Below are 22,092 nucleotides of genomic sequence, written 5' to 3'. Positions count from 1 at the left end.
AGGGTTATGTCCCCTCCCAATATTTTCTTCTCTAGGCTATACAAACCCATTTTTTCCCCTCATAGGTCATGCTTTCTAGACCTTTTGTTGCTCTTTTCCAGGCTTCTTCCAACTTGTCCACATCGGTCCTGAAAGATGGCACCCACAAATGGACACAGTACTCCAGTTGAGGCCCAATCAGGGCAAAGAAGAAGAATGACTTCTTGTGTCTTGCTTACGGGACTCCTTCTAATACATCTCAGAACTATGTCTGCCATTTTTGCAACTGTGTTATATTTATGAGGTCATGGGAGGCAGTTTCAAAAGCTTTAGTAAAGTTAAGCTATATGACATCTGCTGCTTCCCCTCATCCACAAGCCTTGTTACCCTATCGAAGGAAACTATCAGTTTGGTTTGACTGGATTTGTTCTTGACAAATCCATGCCGACTGTTACTTATTACCTTATCTTCTTCCAGATGTTTGCACATTGATTGCTTTCGCTCTATTATCTTTCCAGGTATATAAATTAAGCTGACTGGTCTGTAATTCCCCAGGTTGTCCTTGTTTCATTTTTATAGATGGACACTATATTTGCCCTTTCCAGTCTTCTGGAATCTCTCCCATCTTCCATGACTTTTCAAAGATCATGGCTCAGATTGCTCCTCAGTCAGCTCCTTGCACATTCTAGGATGCATTTCATCAGGCCCTGGTGACTTGAAAACATCTAATTTGTCCAAGGTATTTTTAACTTGTTCTTTTTCTGTTTTAGCCTGATCCCACCTTATATTCACTGGCATTCACTATATTAGATGTTCAATTGCCATCAGCCTTCTTGGTGAAAACTGAAACAAAGTCATTAAGCATCTCTGCCATTTCCACTTTTGTTGTTATTTCCCCCCCCCCCGATTCAGTAATGATCCTACTTGTCCTTAGTCTTCCTCTTGCTTCTAACGCATTTGTAGAATGTTTTCTTGTTTCCCTTTTATGTTTCTAGCAAGTTTGAGCTCATTTTGTGCCTTGGCCTGTCTAACTTTGTCCCAATGTACTTGTGCTATTTGTTTATATTCATCCTTTGTAATTTGAGCCAGTTTCCATCTTTTGTAGGATTCTTTCTTTTTAGATCAAAGATCTCCTGGGAACCAGAGTGGTCTTGTGTGATACCTCCTCTCTTTCCTACACAGTGGGATAGTTCGCTCTTGTGCGCTTTGGAAAACTCACAACTGTTATCAATTGCTTTTCCCCTGAGATTTGCTTTCCGTAGAATCTTACCTACCAACTCCCTGAGTTTACTAAACTCCACCTTCTTGATAAGACCTCTGCACCCCATCCCAGAGACTGGCTGTATGATCTCACCACAGGCATCATGTGGAATGGAGGCTTGACCGCCCACAAACCTCCTGCTGCCTGAGAAAAGTGGTTGAACCAGTGGCAGATTACCACATGGGACCACGGGACCTGTGGCCAAGGGCCTGGGCTAATTTGGGACCCCAGAAATCTCTCCCCCACTGCAGTGGGGACACAGAGCTCTTTCAGTCCTGGGGCTGCAGTGGGAGGGACAGAAAGGAGTGAAGGGGCTCAGAGGGAAGAGGGACTGGAATGGGGATGGGGACATGGACAGGAAGGCCACGGATGGAAGCAGGGAGGGACTCTTGGCCTGGGGCTCTAGCCAGGGTTGAACGGTCCACCGTGGTCCTGGCCGGCGACAAGCTCTCATCCCCTGCCTGTGGCCCTGATTGAGCTCTCACCCCCTGGGGAGGGCTTGGAGAACAGCAAGTAGGGCCATGGGCTCGGCCAGAAGAGGCAGGGCAGAGAGGTAGCCTCCCCAAGAGGAAGCTTCACCCACCACCCATGGATCCCACCTCTCCTCCTCCAACATCACACAGTGGATTGGCTTTGAGGGAGAGGGGGGGACAAGGAACACAGGATGGGCTAATCCTGTGGGCTAATCCTTCCCTCCCTTCCCTTCCTCCCTCTCTGGGGGAAGCGCAGGAGGTGCAAGAGCCAGACGAGGGTCTCCCAGGCTTTGTCAGCCTACAGCACCCCGAGGGAGCCCCCAGGCAACAAGCGGCTGCTTCTAACTCACTGTTGATGTTCTGGCGATGCTCCTCCACCTTCACCAGCGACAGCGGAGAGGTGACCATGGGTCGCTCGCTGCTACTGCCCCCATCCAGAAGTTTGCCAGGCTCGTTGTGTCCCATCTCACCCACTAGGCTCTTGCTCATAAGCGCCACAGCGCCCGGCTGCAGGCCCAGGGGCAGCCTCTTCCCCGGGCCGTCCTGCTCCCGTGAGTGGGATGAATTGCGGAACTTTTTGGTGAAGGGCCGGCCCCCCTGGATGTAGCTGCGATAGGCTCCGGCCTTCTGAGGCCTGTGCTTGATCCACTCGCTCAGCGTCTCGATGGGGGAGCCATTCACACACCACTCAGTCACACCAAACTGCCGCAGATGAGCCCGGGCATGGCTGGCTAGTGCCTTGCGGTTCTCGAAGTAGAGGCCGCAGAGCTCGCAGCAGGCTTCACTGGCTAGGAAGAGAGCAGGGAGTGAAAGCTTGCGAGGGGCCTAGGCAGCAGTTGGCAGGCAGGCGGGCACCACCCAGCAGCAGGAAGGCAGAGACACACTGAAGCACTAGGATCCAGCAGGAAGAAGCAGATTGCTCCCTGCCATGAGAGGGGCTAAACTGCCTGTGCCATCGGGTGGTCACACTGGAGCTCAGCCAGCTCCCTCTGAGGGCTGGTCTGCTCTGGGAGGATACTTCCCAGTGCAGGTAGACAGGCATGTGCTAGCTCTGATTGGGCTGGGTAAGATCTGATAAGAAACAGTCAAATAAAAAAGTCCCATTCAATCACATCATGTAACGGCAGACAGCTAGAAAGTGACAAGTTTTTAAAGAGCTTGTATACAAACACTAGAAGTCTAAATCATAAGATGGGTGAACTAGAGTGCCTTGAATGAGCATATTGATATATTAGACATCACAGGAACTTGGTGGAATGAGGATAATCAATGGGGGACAGTAATACCACGGGACAAAATATATCAGGACAGAACAGGTCATGCTGCTGAGGGAGTGGCACTATATGTGAAGGAAAGCAAATGATGTAAATCAAATTAAGTAAAAATCTTCAGCAAACCAAACTGTTCCATAGGAGCCCTATGTGTAGTAATTCCATGCCATAGTCTCATATATTTTAGAAATGTGCATCTGTCCATCAAAAAAAAATAAAAAATCAAGAACAGACTTCAAAGAGAAACTGTTGAGCTACAGTTCATCTGCAAATTTGACACCATCATTTTAGGATTAAACAAAGACTGTGAATGGATAGTCAACTACAAAAGCAGTTTTTCCTTTCTTGGTGTTCACACCTCCACATCAGCTGCCAGAAGTGGGCCTCATCCTCCCTGACTGAACTGACCTCGTTATCTCTAGCGTTACTTTTGATTGATACTCTTTTCTTATGCCTGTATATTTATACCTGCCTCTGAAATTTCCATTACATGCATCTGACGAAGTGGGTCTTTGCCCACGAAAGCTTATGCTCCAATCAATCTGTTAGTCTATAAAGTGCCACAGGACTCCTTGTCGCTTCTGAGAGTCTGTTTGTTCATCTCCTCCTAAATAAGAGCAGGACCACCAAATCTGGAATGCATCTTCCTCTTCTCATTGCTTAAAGCAAGGCATGGAATTGGTCGTGCCAAGACAATGGGACATGACTGGAATTAGACTGTTTCTCATCAAAAAGAAAGGGAGGGGTCTGGTAGCAGGAATGGTTATATTGTGTGTGTTTCCCTCCCAGCCGGGAGACATGCACCCCCCCCATTGGCTGTGCCCGCTGGAGCTGCAGCGGCCATAGAGAAGCACTTCTCACCTGGCCCCAAGCTGGTGAGGTGAGAGGGAGTTGGGGCAGCCCGCTCTCCCAAGGGCAGCATGCAAACTGAGCCCTTCATCCCCAGCCCCACTCCAGAGCAATGATTTAAAAGAAGAAAAACAAAAGTAACTTGAGTTAAGGACAGGGATGAAAAATGAGGTTAAAAATGTAACTGTATAACCACTAAAAAGCTTTATATTACCGAGCCCACAGTACATGTAATCTAGGGTGTGTAACATATGGTGGGGGTGGGGGTGGGGGAGGGCCGGCTGGGCATGCCACAGGCAGGGGCTGCTCCAGCAGGTCACGCAGGGCTGCAACAGCCCTCTGCCCGGTGCTCCGGCCCCTATCAGTTAACTTTTTACATCCCTAGTTAAGGCCGAAGCAATGCCAGGTAAATCCTCTAGTAAGATAAATAAATCCCATTAGCAGTAGGGATTAATTATGGATCATTTAACCAGGATGGTGATAATGGCCTTGAAATGCTAAAGAAGATTAGAGAGGCTATAAAAATAAACTCGAATAATGGGAGATTTCAACTATCCATAAATTGACTGGGTACACATCACCTCAGGACGGGATGCAGAGATAAAATGTTGACATCTTACATGACCGCTTCTTGGAGCAGCTGGTTCTGGCACCTACAATACTCGGTACAGCATAGGATCTTGGCAAAGAGGTGAATATGGCTGGACTGCTTGGAAATAGTGACTATAATATAATTCAACTTAACATCTCTGTGGTGGGAAAAACACCACAGCAGTCCAACACTGTGACTTTTAATTTCAGAAAGGGGAACTGCACCAAAATGAAGAGACTAATTAAACAGAAATTAAAAGGACAGTGCAAAAAGCAAGCTGCATGGAAACTTTTCAAAGCCACCACAATAGAAGCTCAATGTAAATGCTTATTTAAAAACCATAGTAAGAGAACCAAAAAAGCATCACCATGGCTTAACAACCAACTAAATGAAGCAGTGTGAAATAAAAAGGCGTTTAAAAGTGGAAGTTAAATCCTAGTAAGGAAAATAGAAAGGAGCATAAACACTGGCAAATGAAGTGTAAAAATATAATTAAGAAGGTCAAAAAGGAATTTGAAGAACAGCTAGTCAAAACTCAAGAAGTAATAGCAATTCTTTTAAACACATCATAAGCAGGAAGCCTGCTACACAACCAGTGGGGCCACTGGATGATCAAGATGCTAAAGGAGCACTCCAGGACAATAAGGTCATTGTGTAGAAATAAAATGAATTATTTGCATCAGTCTTCAGGAGTGAAGGTGAGAGGGAGATTCTCAAACCAGAGGCATTCTTTTTAGGCAAATCTGAGGAATGGTCGAAGGTTAAGGTGTCATTACAGGAGCGTTGGGAATAAATTAATAAGCTAAATAATAATAAGTCACCTGGACCAGGTGGCACTCACCCAAGAATTCTGAAGGAACTCAAATGTGAAATAGCAGAAATACTAACTGAGGTTTGTAACTTGTCATTTAAATCTACTTCTGTACCAAATAAGTGGAGAATAGCTAATGTGACACCAATTCTTAAAAAGGGCGCTAGGGGTGATCCTGGCAATTATAGGCCAGTAAGTCTAACTTCAGTACCAGGCAAACTGGTTGAAACCATAATTAAGAATGGAATTATCAGACACACAGATGAACATGATTTATTGGGGACAGAGTCAACATGTTTTTTGTAAAGAGAAATCATGTCTGACCAATAGAATTCTCTGAGGGCATCAACAAGCAAGTGGACAAGGGGGATTCAGTGGATATAGTATACTTAGATTTCCAGAAAGCCTTTGACAAGATCCCTCACCAAAGGCTCTTAAAGTTAAGTAAGTTGTCATGGGATGGGATAGGAGGGTTGGGAATAAATTAATAAGATAAATAATAATAATAATATCCTCTCATGGTCTGATAACTGGTTAGAAGACAGGAAACAAAGGGTAGGAATAGACGGTCACATTTCAGAATGGACAAAAGTAACTAGTGGTGTCCTGCAGGGGTCTGTACTAATACCAATCCTAATCAACGTATTCATAAATGATCTGGAAAGGAAGTAAACAGTGAGGTGGCAAAATCTGTAGATGATACTAAACTGCTCAAGATAGTTAAGACCAAAGCAGACCAGAGCTTCAAAAGGAGCTCACAAAACTAGGTGACTGGGCAACAAAATGATGGATAAAATTCAAAGTTGATAAATGCAAAGTAATGCATATTGGAAAACATAATCCTAACTCTACACAGAAAATGAGGGGAGCTAAATTAGCTGATACCACTTAAGGGAGAAATTTTAGATAGTTCTCTGAAAACATCCACTCAATGTGCAGCGGTAGTAACAAAAAAAAAAAAGCAGGCTACTCCCTGGAGCTTTGGAATCATTAAGAAAGGGATGGAGACTAAGACAGAGAATATCTTATTGCTTCTAAATAAATCCATGGTATTCCCACATCTTGAATACTGTGTGCATGTGTGGAAAAGATATATTGGCATTAGTAAACGTTCAGAAAAGGGCGACAAAAATCATTCGGGGTACGGAATGGCTGCCATATGAGGAGGGATTACTAAAATGGGACTTTCCAACATAGAAAATTGATGATTAAGTGGAATATAATAGAGGTTTCTAAAATCATGACTATCTTAGAGAAAGACAATAAAAAAGAGCTATTCACTCCTTTCCCAGAGTACAAGAATTAGGGGGGCACCAAATGAAATTAATAGGCATCAGGTTTAAAACAAATAAAAGGAAATGCTTAACACAACAGAGGATGGATTACTTGACAATTGCCTGTTCTGTTCACTCCCTCAGGGGCACCTGATATTGGCCACTGTTGAGAGACAGGATACTGGGCTAGACAGACCTTTGGCCTGACCAAGTCTGGTTGGTCTTATGTTTACAGTGGTGTAGCCCCAAATAGCCCAGGTGGTCAGCTCCAACTAGCCATCTGGGTATACCAGATAGTCAAGGCAAGTGTGTATCCAAGTGTCTAGCTCAAGCCATTGCCTGTGCAAACCCAATTGCACTGCTGTTGTGAGCTTCAGCAGAGCTAGCGTATCTGTCTACCTGTGCTGGAAAGCCACTTCCAGGTTCAGTGTAGATATGCACGGGTAAGGACTCAGAACTTCCTCTAGTACTAGGCACGCTGCTCGTGCAACCTGCAGCTTTGTGGCACCAGATGAAAAGCTCGGAGCAGTGGACTCCCCAGACCCCTTCTGCTCTCTTGGTTCCTGGGCATGGGGCAGCAAAGGAGAGAATGAATCAGGAAATCTCTCAGTGCTGGAAAATGTTAAACACCCCAGCACAGCTTTCCACCCGTCCACGGGGCCCTGGCATGGCTCTCTACTGTAGGGCTCTTTGCCTTCTCCCCCACCAGGATGGGGCCATGCCTCAGATCTCTCCCTCCCCCCAGCCCCACTTACATGTGTGTGCGGGCTTGTCATGAGCCGCCTTGGCTTTGAAGGGGAGCTCGGTCTGGATGTAGGTCTTCTGCTTGACTTCACCATGGCCCCCAAGCCGCTCCTCCTGCAGTGGCCGCTTTGTGGAGATAGGAGTCAGGAAGCCCCCGTGGGGTTTGCTGGTGAGTGGCGAGAGTGGGATCTCCCTGCTGAGACTAGAACCTCCAGGGTTAGGCTTCCCCGTCCTTCCACCCAGAGAGGGGAGGGACATGGCCTGCAGCATTTTCCCAGGGGATTTGGGAACTGCACCTTCCTCGGCCATTGGCTTGAGGGACTCTATGCTGGAAGCATGGGGCTCCTTCTTGATCATACAGGGCTTAGACTTCTTCTTGAGGATCTCCCGCAGTGTGTCAATGGGGGAGCCATTGACAGACCATTCAGTCACACCCATCTGGCGCAGGTGGGACCGGGCATGGCTGGACAGCCCCTTCCGGTTCTCGAAGAACTCGCCGCAGAACTCACACCGGATGTCTCTCACAGGGTCAGCACGGGAGGCTGCAGGGGCAGAGATGGAGAAAGGAGTGCCTCGAGCCCCCCAAGTGGCAGCCCAGCTGGAGTCCTCAGACTGGCACCACCCCATAACCCGCATGCTGCAGATCTACCAACCAAGGTTACTGCAGCCTTCTATCCCTGACACCCAGCAGTATGGCACCTGAGGATCCCAAACTACGTTTCCACCACTGTCACATACCCCCCATGAGAGAGAAGTGTTGTTCCCAATTAACAGCCAGGGAACCAATGTGCCCAGAGTGATCAGTGGCAGAGCTGGGAACCAATCGCAGGAGTCCTGACTCCCAGCCCGCTGCTGTAGCCCAACACTGCTGTGTTCTCTCCTCCTCCCTCCCCTGCTCTTGCCTACTACGGCAGGCGATCACTGAGCTCGGTCACCCCCCATGCTGGCAGGAATGTTGCTGCTCACACTTACAGAGGTTCAGAGGGGACAGCTCTTCCCGTGGAGACCAGGCCCTGTCGGACGGATGGGGCTCACCATGGAGGTTCCCAGACATCATCTCTCGCTTGATCTCCATTCTCATTTGGTCTTGTTTCAGCTTCTTCTGAAAAGAGGGAGGCGCCATCCCTGGAAACATCTTCCTGGCTGTTGGGGGTGGGGAGGAGGTAGGAGAGTGTCCCATGGGACTCCCTGGCTGCTGAACCTTCTTGGGCATGGAGGGCACATGAATTTCTCCTGGGTTGCGGAGCTCCAGCGATCCCATGTTGCCGATGACGGTCTTGGTCATGGCTTTGTGCCCTGGGGTTGGTGGATTTGTGGTGCTGCCCCGGGACTGAGCTCTGCGTTTGAGGATCTCCCGCAGTGTGTCGATAGGGGAGCCGTTGACATACCATTCGGTCACCCCCATCTGGCGCAGATGGGACCGGGCATGGCTGGAGAGCCCCTTCCGGTTCTCGAAGTACTCGCCACAGAACTCGCACCGGATGTCCCGCACAGGCTCTGATCCAGAGGCTGAAAGAAGGAGTAAAGTGCATTGACTGCAGCACTTGGCAGGCACGGCCCTACGCTGCTGGGGCACTGAAATATTAGCAGGGCCAATCCCCCCAACAGGGCAGCCCAATGCAAACACACTGTGCACCAGAAGACAAGACAATGGCAAAGCTGATCTCAATGAAAGGAATCAAACCATCAAACGATCCCTGGGAAATGCGATAGACAAGGGCAGTGCAGGGAGGACAGAGCACATGGGGCAGGCTTTGATGGCAGGGGCAGAGAGCAGGCACTCAGTGAGCCTAGCCACAGCCACCACTGTGGCTAAAGGTCGCAGTAGGAGCTGCGGTCCAGGCCTGGGAGAATACAGTTACTTCAGTGTCTTCTTTTGTGTGCATGTCCTGCTTGCCCATGGCTTTGGAGGCGGGTGTTCATGTGTGTTGCATGCTGAGGGAAGGAAGGGGACGAGCAGGCATGCTAGAGCCCGGATGAAGACATATATTCCACACTTGTTTGAATCTACTTCCCACAGACACTGGAATGAGCTGTCTAGTTAGCCTGGTCACCCAGGGAGGTATTGTGTGCTGGTTTGCTGTCCACCCAGCAGCTACACCAAGTGTGTCCTGTTCCCTCTGGACTAATCAAAATGCTGAGCACTTTTCTTTCAAACACAATGGATCTTAACCCCATTTCCCCTTGGCTTCTGCAGATCTCCTGCCTGCAGTGTGATCCAGGAATCCTGATTTCACAGTGCGTGCTTGGAAGGAGCAAGAGGAATAAAAACATGAAGCAGTATATATATTTTTGCCACCATAAGCAAGCTGCGGTCTGAGCCATGCAATTTCCTGGAGGTAAATGCTTAGCGGTGAGTGGATGCAATTTACAAATTGTCTTACAGGCTGCTTGAAATGGGGAAAGCTTAGCAGCCAATCAGCATTACATCACCAGTTTATAGAGAAGAGAGTGCACAAACTAACCTCAGTCTTTATTATCCCTCCCCGTTTGGAGGGGAAAGCAGAACCCACCCCCTTTTTTGCACCAAGTTAAGGGGAGAATAGAAACAGAAACCCCCACCCAGACTTGATGAATAGTAGCCTGGAATGAAAGGACAAGAGAGGCTGATTCCCCTGCTGCCAAGGACAGGCAGGGCAATTTCAACCCAAGATGAAAACACACAGCCCTGGGCTTTCTAGCAGGGTTCAGGCACCAAGTCACCATGACACACGGTAAGGTTAGGCCTCTGAGTTCCCTAGAAAATTCAGCAGTTCCTGTCTATCAAGCAGTACCAAGATAGCTCAGTCTGCACAAGACAACAGGCATTCTGCAATACGAGAGGAGCAAATGGCTTGGTCTTCCACCTCCCCCGCCCCCCGGGGTGGCCAAGCAGTCAGAACCCATTTGACTTGAGGATTCCTGACGGGGCCCAAGCAGGTGCCCGGTGTTACCTGGGAAGGGAAAGGGTTGGGCTGTGTTATCTACTCAGGACTGGAGTAGGAATGAGGGATTGTGCCTGACTGAGGAAGGACACAGAAGCTGGCTCAGAAAGTGGTAGGAGAGAGCACTTTATGGGGAAAAGGAAAACCAAAAGGGGTGTGACCAAGAGCCCAGCTGATTCTCTGTCATTGCTCTGACACAGAACCCAGGAATCCTGACTCCCAAGCTCCTGGTCTACACTCCATCCCAGCACTGGGAACAGAACCCAGGAGTCTTGATGTCCAGTTCCCTGCGTTAGCCACACTACGGTGAAGCCATGATAGGGAGTGGCACCAGGCCTTGCTCAATGTAAACAAGGGGGAGAGGAGGAGGGAAGAGGAAGCAGTGATGAGAGAGAACCTACAGAGGTTGAGTGGAGACATCCCAGCATCTGAAGCCCAGTACGCGCTGGAGGAAAGGCCCTGTTTTCTGTGCAGATTGGCCTCAGCTGACAACCTGTGCGTTTGTGGCTTCAGTTTCTTGGATGGTGGAAGGGAGTGAGGTGAGAGGATGGCTGGCTGTTTGCCCAAAGGCCTTGGTGGTTGTTTCATGCCTGTTGCAGGTGATGCTGCAGCTGTGCTCTTGGGGCTGGGTCTGTCCAAGCTCCCAGCCTCCACTAATGATTTTCTCTCACTAGGGAGGAGAGAGGAAAGACGGCTTTTGAAGTCTTCACTTTGGATGAGGTCATTTAAAACATCAATTGGAGAGCCTTTGGCATCTGGATCATTCACTCCCAGGTGTCTCAGGTGGGCTCTAGCATGACTCGATAACCCCTTTCTGGTTTCAAACCAGGCACCACATAACTGGCAGTCAATGTCTTTGCCCGAGTCACTATCTACAGCTGCGGAAAGAAAACACATTGATCATAATACATACGGTCACTGAAAATGTCTTTCAAGCACCAGTTACAACCCAATAGGGACTTGGTTCAAGTGGCCTGGGTTGTTTCTCCAATGAAGAGGATATACGCTTCAGTCTCTAGCGATTTTAAACTGGAAGCCCTAAAGGAAAGGTACATTTTCACGCTGGCCCAGGCAGCACTGCTGTGGCAGTTCCCTGGGGGTTATGCTGGAATTCCATCAAAAACTTTGACTTTCAGAACTTCATCATTTCTGTGTCTCCATTTACCACATGTGCCAAGCAGCTTTAGAAGGTGGTAGCCAAAGGCTGCGTACAGTAACCAGGGATCAACCTCTTATTTCCTGTTCGCTGGCCCAGGAGCAGTCTCTGGAGAATGTTACCATTCCTGAAAACCTATGTGTTGCTCCTTCAGCTAAGCAGTCCTTCCCATATCACTTCAATAGCCAACATGCCAGGAATCACTAGATTCACAGATTAGCACTTTACGCCATTTGAAAGCTGGAACGCCAAAGTGTCAGATGGCATAAGGCTCTAGTTTCAGCTCTAGGTGACCCCAATGGTACCGGCTGCTATAATTGGGTAAGATTTCACATGGGGAAACAGCAGGAAGATAATCAGAATGGAATGATTTTAAAGTCCAACATTTTGCAACTGGATGGGACTACAAACCAAACTTTCAGGTAAGTGCTAATGCCTGGTGTACCCTAGCCCCAGCTGTTTGCAATAGCAAACCTTAAAACCATGCTGGGGACACAGACTCCTCATGCTTGCTGTGCAATGTCGACACTGGTACAGAACCAAATACAACCAGCTTCAGGCATTCTCCTTCCTCTGTCCCTGCTAAGTAGTAGAGAATACTGCAGACCTCATTTTAGACGCAATCTGATTTTTAAAAGGGATTTCATCTCCAGAAGTTGGTGACTTCTGCAAGGCCATCCCACAGGAGGCAAGGCGAGATTAACAAGGGATAGGGCTTTCTGAGGCACTGGGAAAGACTCCTCACTTGAATGGCTGAGAGTGAAGACCAGAATGTCGTTACTGAGCACATGCAGAACTGGTGTGTTGATCATTAAAAGCTCACAAAGTTCATGCAAAATTTCTGCAGACAAACTGCCACATGCACTTACAGTAGCAGTCTCTTCTGTGCAAGTCTATCAATGTCAAGCAAGCACATAAGATGACAAGGTAATGGCAAACTTCTTGGTTTGAAATCTGCACTCAAGTATACGGCTGGCTACTCCCAAAATGGCTGAGCTCAGATTGACCAGCCAGACCCCAGCAGCCTACATGAAGGCTAACACATGGGCCAACTGCCATCTCAATGACTTGCATAACTGAGAAATCTAGGCTTGGTTGTTGTAACTGGGCAGAAGAGGATTGAGACACGAGGATGCCAGGGCATGAGACCGTCACTTTCACAATTGTTTCTTTCAGCAGAACAAGAGCAGCAGAATCAACCACATCTAAATCAGAATGGATTCAGGGCTTCAGTGCTCAGGTAAACTAGGCTGTGGATGAGTTCACTAAAGTGATAGATAAAGGTCAGCTGACCATTTGGAATGACACAAACCTTGATGAACAACAGCAAGGGAGACTGAGACATGGAACTCTTTGCCTGTAGGGGCCTGGCTAGGATGGCTGGTCTGTGAAAGCCCCGATCCAAATGGACAATAATAAAGCACACCAGCACAAACAGGTGCTACTGAGGATGTGCTTTGGATGTGCCTGAGACATCAAACTCCCTTTTAGTGCTAAAGATCATCCCAGGTGAGATGAGACCCTGGGAACAGGGGACTATGCAACAGCTTGTGCTGCTGCTACCCACTTCCGAGAGAGGAGTTCAGTCCAGTTCTGTCAGATCAGAACTACTGTTATTTACAAAACCTAGAAGAGGAATATTAAACTTGATATTCTGCTCCAAACCACACTCTGCTTAGCTTAGATATGGCAGCATTCACACTGTGTAAATCAATGGACTGCCCTGACACAGGAGTCCTCGCAAGGAGTGTGGTGCATGTATGTGGGCTGGAGGAGCAATGGGTAATTCGTTGTGTACATTTAAGACTATTTCCAGTTGCTAATTCCACAAGCAGTCAGCACTTGATGCTTCACCTCTCGCTCAGAGTTGACATTCAACTGCTGCAACCCAGTTTAGACAAGAGCTGCCGAGAAAATCCACCTGTGCTTTCTCTGCAGAATTGAAGAGTCTTCTCAGAACTCAATCATGCCGCACTGATCAATCCCTGCACTGCCTCAGTCTGGCTGGAGGGGGGGGGAAGTATCTCAGCTCAAATTTTATAGAAAAGGAAAACTAGTCAGTTGGCAAAGTTAAGTCAGACTAAGGATGGGCTGTTGTATCCCAGAATGCCCTTTGCTTCCCAACAGATACAGGGCATTGCAGGGAACAGCTATACAGAGTCTTGGATTGAAGTTGGAAGGCAGCAGGACATCTTCCAGGACAGTTCCTTCTGAGAACTATCCCAGAACATAGGATCAGGCACATGGCTTACAGACTTGCTTAGCTCCCCAAACAGGACTGGTGTGATGGCTGGTGCACACACGGAGAGAAATAGCAAGATGGACAACCAATTTGGCTGCCCTGGTACAAACACACACAGGAGGTGGCCTGCTCCACTTTCTGGCTGGAGAGAAATGTGGTAGGAGCTGCCGAGGGCCATGGAGAGCGGTCAGTGTAGCAGGGGCACTGACTTTGGGCAGAGGAGGAGCGAAGATACGCACACCACTTAAATCAGAAACAGATGACAATCATCTCCCACAATGAGCTCTGATTAGCACTTCTCCTCCAGAGAGCAGAAAGGAGCCATACGCTTTTCTGCAAGACAAAGTGCAGCCCAGAACCGGGCTGGATTCACTGCCCTGTGGATATTTGCAAGGCATATCCAAGTTAGACAGCAGCAGCCCTACAGGACCTCACTGGGAAACTGCTGACTGCTAAACTGAGTCCCACCCCTGGCTGAAATAGAGAGCCCTCACCCATTCTCTGCACAGGGTAGTGCAGAGACACCTTGTAGCAGGTTACCCAACAAGCCGGCAGCATCGAGTTTGGGGCAGCAACTTCCCACACACTCAGCTCTCTTGCCACACATCTAGTGGGGACCACTAAAGGTAGAGAGACTCACTTAGATTTAAAGGCCCTTCCTCCTCGGGTTGTGGCCACTGTGCTTTCGGAGAGCTCTGCAAGGGGCTCAGGGACAGCTTTGGGGTCTTGTCCTCAGGGTTTTTCAGAGAGGGGGATCCCGAGAGCGTGGGTGGCACTTTCTTAAGGATGGGGGATCCTGGCTGTGACAGGCCCTTTGAGGAGAAGCCTGGTGGGGACTTGATTGCTTTGTTCACGGAGGGCTCTGGTGAGCGGTCGCCTGTCTTGCTGAGAGACAGCAGTGTTGGCCGTGGGGAGCTGCCTGTGCCTTCTTTGGGGGAGCTGGATTTTTTGCTGAGGGCTGGGGACATTGGGCTGCTGTCAGGTTTGCCCTTCTGCTTCATCAGTTCATAGAGCAAGTCGATGGGAGCTCCGCTGCTCTCAGACTCTGCCACACCAAGTTGCCGCAGGTGGGAACGAGCATGGCTGGATAGCCCTTTGCGGGTCTCAAAGCAGGCACCACAGACCTCGCACGTTGTGAGGTTTTGAGCTGAAAAAGAAGAGCAGCTGTTAGTGAGGCACAAGGCTTCACAAGATGCAGCGCATGATCACTCATGGCTCATGCCAGGCTCCCTTGTCCTCAATGCCCGGAAGCAATCCCCATTCCAAAGTGCAATTCTAAACTACTGTAACTACTCCCAAGACTGCTTGTGCAAATATACCAATTTTTCCTTTTGCCTTGTTGCCCCCTCTCTGAACCCTGAACTGGGGGCACTCAGGTGCTGGGACTGCCTTTGGGCCACTTGCCTGTAGAGTGCCTAGCACATTAAAGCCTGACCAAGGCCTCTGTGTAATGCAATAACCAGCAATAACCTGGGAATGAGAAGAAGTGGGTGACACATCAGGCACAAGCCCACAGTGTGATATGGCAGAAACAGGACAGCAGATCTTGGTCTCCTCTCTGTAGCTGTTAACTTTGCTGCTGACCTTGCACTCCTTTCCCACTCACATAGAATCCCAGGGGTGGAAGAGACCTCAGCAGGTCATTGAGTCTAGCCCCTGCTAAAAGCAGGCCCAACCCCAACTAAATCATCCCAGCCAGGGCTTTGCCAAACCAGGACTGTTTTTCTTTCATGGTATTGTTTTCTTAGATTACAGTATAATTCTCAGGCCAGAGATGTTTTCAGAAGCACTCATATTCCTTTTCAAAATGGACCCTAGAGTTTCTGCTGCTCTGTGCAGTGCCTGGCCCTCTTTGTGACCTACAATCAGAGATACGGTGCAAACTGAGCTAACACCCTGTGTACATTTCTAGGCATCTCATCAGCAGCAAACCCAGACACAGGAGAAGACAGAGGAGCTGGAGGGACGGAAGTCAGGCAGACTGTTTAAGTGAGCTCTAAAAAGGACAGAGAAAAGACATAATTGCTTAAAGACACCTGAAAGGTACAAACACCCAGGTTAGTGAGGAATCATTTACAAAGCTGTAAGGGACTGTAACTAAAGCAATATCTTCCAGTAAGGGCAGGAATTCAGGACAGACATGAGGAAACTCTTCCTGATCATGCAGCCTCCTGCTACGGTGTTGGACAAACCCACATTTGGGGAACTGAAGGCATCAAGGAACTATCCTGCTTGGCAACACAGTGGAACAGATAGCCTAAGGGGCTATGCAATGTTCCATCACAATCTGTGTTGTTTGGCAAACTGTTCATGACTGCTCTGATCAAAATCACGTTCTGCAGTCTGGGACTTCTAGCCCACATTAGAGTACTGAAAACAAGGTTGGCAGCAATCCCCTCCAATATACTCATATTAGAGCCAGCCCTTCAGCTCATGGCAAGTTGTCAACATGACTCCTTTCATTCTATCATCCCACCCAGTGACCAGGCGCAGAGGCCCAGCTGGCCTGCCAGCTCCTTTCCTTTCTCAAAGAGGGCATGTTTGATGCTGTTTTGAATGAAGAAGGATTTCAATAGAACTCAACGATGCTTGTCCAGTGCTTTTAAGAGAGATTACTTGAAAATTCCACCTGCTCACACCCCAGAGAGTCTCTTTCCCCAGTAATGATGGGGTTGGAAGAAGTCTGAACTGCAAGAACCTTCCCACATCAATGACAATGCTCCACAGTTCTGGGCAACAGGGAAACAGACATATGCAAGGCATTTTCATTTATTTTTAACATGACTTGCTGTCTATCAAATCACAGACAGGAATAAAAGCAGGAATGTGGAGTCTGGGTAACAATTAAGCAATAAAAGCCTTCCCTGTTCTTAATTCTTGGCAACGAGACCATCCTTCTCAAAGTTTTGGAAAGTGACTGGCACACAGTGGGTGTAATTACCAATAATTCAACACAATAGAGTTTTCTCTTTATGGATAGCTTTCCATTTAGTCACACCCTCTGACTTGCTATTGTAGGACCATTCTTGAGTGCTGGTTCATGACTGCAAGATGCCTTGTAAGTCATAACTTTGGTTAATAATTTGTTCATGTACAAAAAAGCTTAATTAAAAAAAAATTCCATGCAACAAAGAATAAAAAGCAGGGTTCCTGGGGTTCCTCTGAAAAAGCTGAGAAAGTGTTTCCACCTCAACAGGAGAAGCTATGGAGCAGAAATACAGGATGAAGTTGAGCCATTACCAGAAAACACTCACTTTTGGAATCCTGGGGGTCTGGCTTGTTTCCAGGCGGCTCAGGAGACAGTTTGGTCCCTATTCTGCTTGGAGTCGGATCCAGCTGCCCAGCTGATGTACTCTTCTTTGGGATGGGTGGTGACCCCACTTCCATGGCAACCAGCTCTTCCTCCTCAGAGGCCATAACTGCCACAAAGAGAAGGAAACATTCAGTCTGAGCTGTAAACAGTAAAGCATTACTGAAACTCACTCAAGGAAAACAGTGAATAGAAGTTAAACCATTCCACATGTAATTAAAAGGTATTCATTAGCTCCATGTTATCAGCCAGATACCCAAAAATAAAGAGAAAAAAAATCTCCCAGTTAATGCTATGTATTAATGGAAAAACAAGTTTTCAATAGGCAGATTTATATCCAACAGATGATGTTAGATCTAACAGAATAGGGACTATAGTTCACAAATAGCAAATGCAGGGGTCAAGTCATCACTTGAATATCCAGAAATCCCCAGTGTAAGCTTCCCATGCTATCAGCAATGACATGGGGAACAAATAGTGGTATGGAATGATGGTATCTGCTGCACAGCACAAAACACATTTCGTATCTTCTTGTCTCTACAGCATTTGGACCAATAAGCCTTAGCCATAGACTAGGACACCACTGAACCTAACACCATACAAGCACAAACCAAAAAGATGGTCACATTGTTTCTTGGTAGCTAGTGAGTTGTCACTAATGTCCATAGCATTTTACAGTTAAGCCAAAAGGTCCTGCCTGAGGAAATTACAATTCTGTGACCACTAGCTACCACAGGTAGCACATATGAACAGTCCTACTGATGTCTTGATAGTAACACAAGGACTACGATCAGTAGTGTTTATAATAGTAAATGGCTAAAGGCATAGGAAGAGACCATAAGGAAGAGAGAACACAATGGGATTGTTACATTGCTTCTAAGGGAACATTAATCACAGACAGGTGGACTGTTTATGTTGTTTTTGTAATTTTTGTTTTATTTTCATTGAGAGGCAGAAGGAGAGGGGAAGCACTCAGTGGCTCAGCTGAGATTACACAGAGCCAGGCTGAATAAAAAAAGTTTTGAGGGGGTATATGAATAGACAGATGGGACAGAGATCAAAGAGGAGCAGTCACAGAGATCAAAGAGGAGCAGGCAGCACATATTAAGGATGACATGAACAGACAGGGCACAGGAAATCTCCAAAATAAAATGAAGGGGAAAAAATCACTTTTATTGTACCTACTTCTAGAAGCCATAAAACAAAACAAAACCTTAACTTAATGGTCATTTAGAGAAAAAACTTCACTGTAACACAAAAGGGAATTTGCAGCAGTGTCCAACTACAGTGGAATAAGCCACGGCTCTTAAATACTGAATGTATTAGAAGGAAACTCCTCTGAAAGTTTTGAGAGAAAAAGCAGAGCAAAGCAAGGACGTGTCCTGGCACCTACATTGTTTGGAATATTTGCAATACTTTTCAGCTATGCATTTAAAACGTAGAACATGTTTATTTCATAGTCATCTGATAGCAAGCTGTTCAACCCTGCTAGATTGAAAGCAAAGACTGATGTGCAAAAAGTTGCTCTGAGAGAATTCTTTTGTGCTGATGTCGCTGCTCTTATTTCTTATAGTGATGTTTACCTACAAGAGCTCATACAATGTTTCCAAGATGCATGTCGAACTTTTGCACTCACCATTAGTGTGAAAAAAGCAGCATGGGGCAAGATACAGAATATCAGCCTTCCACTATACTTAGTGATACCAATCTCCAAACCCTGGACTCATTTTGTTACCTGGGAGCTACTCTTACCAAGATATTGTCATTGGATGAGGAGTTGGACATACAGATTGGGAAGGCAGCCACCAGCTTTGGTTGCCTCAAAAAATGATCATGGAAGAACAAGGCAACAACAAAGACTAAGATCTTGATTCAGAAAGCCTTCATAGTCAGCATCCTCTTTCACAGTAGTGAGAGAGACACTTCATACAACAGGCAAAAAGAAAGACTCGATAGCTTCCATCTATAATGCCTGAGATCCAGTCTTAGTATCACCTGGCAAGATAAAATCATCAATGAAGATGTGCTAATGAGGGCATAAATCTCTAGCCTGATAGTCTTTGTTGGTTAGGTCATGTGCATAGAATGCAAGATGAAAGAAAGACTTATATGGTGAGTTAAAGGAGGATCAAAGACTAAGGTTTCAAGATGCCCGCAAGAGAGTTCTAAAACACTGTGGTATTGCACCATAATCTTGAGAAGCCCAAGTGGAAGGCTGTTCAAGTTGGCGATCCAGTCTGGAGATAGATATCATAGAACATAAAATGGCTCTCTACACAAAAAACAAAAAGGCAAAGTAAAAAAAGAGCAATTAGCCATGGTCAGCAGGAAAGCTCCTTTTGTTGCACTCAACTTGATAAAATCTGTTTGTCCATAATTGGCTTTTATAGTCATAAAAAAGCTGCAACACTCAACTGTGACCTCACATCCACAATAATCATACATCTGTAAAGATGAACGGGGCCATTAAATAAGTTTTTAGCATTTTGTCGCTCAGGAAATCTGAGACATGCCATGGGTGAGGAAATGGGATTTTTTTTTTAATTGGACCAATTTCTGTAGGTGAAAGACAAGCTTTTGAGCTTAAGAAAGCACTCTCTGTGCTCAAAAGCTTGTCTATTTCACCAACAAAATTGGTCCAATAAAAGTTATTGCCTTGTCCCTTGAATATTTAACAATAGTTAAAGCAAGAGAACAAGAAACTATCATTTTGACAGCTTGAACATGCAAGGTAGGGCTCTAGCTGTTTTATTATATAGCAGGAAAAAGCTGGTACGTTTGTTTTTTATGGTTAGTTTTATAAATTAAAATGACTCAAGCCTTTTCTTTGGGTTAAGTTTAACTAAAGAGCTGTCTCTGTGACTCTCAAAGTTTCTGAGAGTGACATCAGTTTCCTCTGTTCTGTTTCATTTCCTCAAACTGGGAACTAGTTACTTTCTGCAGAAACATCTTAGCCCCCTTCACTAGCCAAAGACACAAAACAAGACAAAAGTTTTTAAAAATCAGGCACTTGTTAGTAAATATTCACGTTGCTCCCTGAGATTGATGCGTGGGCATCATAGCGATGATATATAAAATCCCATAAGATGATATGAGGCTGATTATATATCAAAGGCATCCAGGATTTATATCAGCAATAGCTGACTCCCACCACCCCATATAAATCGTCTTGACTCCAGGATAACAGGCAACTCCTAGTTGTGGGGCTTAAGGAAGTAGCCTCCTCCATACACAAGCTGTTGACTTGTCTACAGCTCTCGACTACAGGCTTTCTTGCAACTTCCTTTTAAGAGCACTGGCTGCTGTCAGGAACAAAAGACCCCTGATCTGGCCTAGCATAAGAACAGCCATACTGAGTCAGACCAAAGGTCCATCTAGGCTAGTGTCCTGTCTGCTGACAGAGGTCAATGCCGGGCGCCCCCAGACGGAATGAACAGAACAGGGAATCATCAAGCAATCCCCCTATCACTTATTCCCAGACTCTGACAAACAGAGGCTAGCAAATCATTCCTGTTCATCCTTGCTAATAGCCACAGATGGACCTATCCTCCATGAAACTATCTAGCTCTTTTTTGGACCTTGTTATAGTCCTGGCCTGCACATCCTCTGGCAAGGAGTTCCAGATGCTGACTGTGCATTGTGTGAAGAAATATTTCCTTTTGTTTGTTTTAAACCTGCTACCTATTATTGTCATTTGGGGATCCCTATTTCCTATGTTATGGGAACAAGCAAATAACTTTTCCTTATTCAATTACTCCACACCAGTCAAGATTTTACAGATCTCTATCATATCCCCTCTTAGTCTCTTTTCTAAAATGAAAAATCCCAGTCTTTTTAATCTCTCTTCATGTGGCAGCCATTCCAAACTCTTAATAATTTTTCTTGTCCTTTTCTGAACTTTTTCCAATGCTAAGATATCTTTTTTGAGATTAAATGATCACATCTGTATGCACTATTCAAGATTTGGGTGTATGGATTTATATAGAGGCAATCAAATATTCTCTTAGTCTCTATCCATTTTTTAATGATTCTTATTCTCTTTTGCACTTTTAACTGTTGCACCACTGAGTGTATGCTTTCGGAGAACTATCCACAATGACACCAAGACCTCTCTCTGTTTGATAATAGCTAATTTAATCCCATTGTTTTATACTTATAGTTTGATTATGTTTTCTAATATGCATTACTTTGCATTTATCAACATTAATATTAATTTGCCATTTTATTGCCCAGTCACCTAGTGAGATCCTTTTGAAGCTCTTCACAGTCTGCTTTGGTCTTCACTATCTTGAGCAGTTTAGTATCATCGCCAAAATTTTGCCACTTCACTGTTTACACCCTTTTCCAGATCATTTATGAATATGTTGAATAGGATTGGTTCCAGTACAAACCTCTGTAGGACACCACTAGTTACCTTCGTCCATTCAGAAAAGTGACCATTTATTCCTACCTTTTGTTTCCTATCTTCTAATCCAGGGGTGGGGAACCTAAGGACTGGGGGCCGGATGTGGCCTTCATCTTGCCTGGATCCAGCCCCCAATGCTGAGGGGCCCCCCATAACACTGGGGAGCCTGAGCTGGTGCGCCAACCCCCCACTGCCTCCCTGTCGGGCTGGATAACAATCTATTAGGCTGGCCCCCCCAACCTCTGGTATGGGAAGGGTATGTGGGGAGTGTCTTTCTCTTTATTCAGGGGCCAGTTAGGGTTTCCCCCCTCCTCACTTCTGTGCGGCCCAGACTGATTTTTCTGTGGGTCAGCGGCCCCAACTTAAAAAAGGTTCCCCACCCCTGTTCCAGCCAGTCATCAATCCATGAGATGATCTTTCCTCTTATCCCATGACAACTTACTTTACTTAAAAGCCTTTGGTGAGGGATCCTGTCAAAAGCTCTCTCGAAATCTAAGTACACTGTATCTACTTGATCCCTCTTGTCCACATACTTGTTGACACCCTCAAAGAATTGCTCTGTTCCTAGATTAATTTTGTTAGAGCTACTCTTCACGGGGAAAGCACAATCAGGGAAAAAGAAAATAAAGCTGGGCTCAATGAAACTCATCCATGAGAAGGGGCCAAGCCCTGGGAACCCCCTCCTCCCTAGAGGGGAGCCAAGTTTGTGGTCAAAGTAGGGAGCAGTAAACCCAACCTGTCAATGTGGAGGAGCATGGAACTGAACCAGGAGTGTAAGGGGAAGGCAATAAACTCAACTTG

At 46.5% G+C, this 22,092-nt stretch overlaps 1 protein-coding gene across 10 annotated transcripts in view; it reads right to left on the bottom strand.

The window, feature by feature from the left end:
- The window catches only part of WIZ (WIZ zinc finger), a 167,804-nt gene that overhangs the window by 2,351 nt on the left and 143,361 nt on the right, over positions 1-22,092 (bottom strand). For 6 of the 10 annotated variants that reach the window (XM_075902135.1, XM_075902128.1, XM_075902129.1 and 3 more), the window contains 6 exons: positions 16,831-16,995; positions 14,217-14,723; positions 10,580-11,056; positions 8,227-8,763; positions 7,266-7,796; positions 2,064-2,501 (listed from right to left, as the gene is read on the bottom strand). In XM_075902135.1, coding sequence (XP_075758250.1) covers positions 2,064-2,501; positions 7,266-7,796; positions 8,227-8,763; positions 10,580-11,056; positions 14,217-14,723; positions 16,831-16,995 — 2,655 coding nt within the window. The other 4 variants (XM_075902130.1, XM_075902138.1, XM_075902132.1 and 1 more) reach the window with 3 other exon arrangements.

The sequence above is a fragment of the Pelodiscus sinensis genome, chromosome 19 (assembly GCF_049634645.1).
Source record: "Pelodiscus sinensis isolate JC-2024 chromosome 19, ASM4963464v1, whole genome shotgun sequence".
NCBI classification, from domain to species: domain Eukaryota; kingdom Metazoa; phylum Chordata; order Testudines; family Trionychidae; genus Pelodiscus; species Pelodiscus sinensis.
The sequence above is the reverse complement of the archived record's forward strand: the minus strand, read 5'-3'. Positions and strand labels throughout refer to the sequence as shown.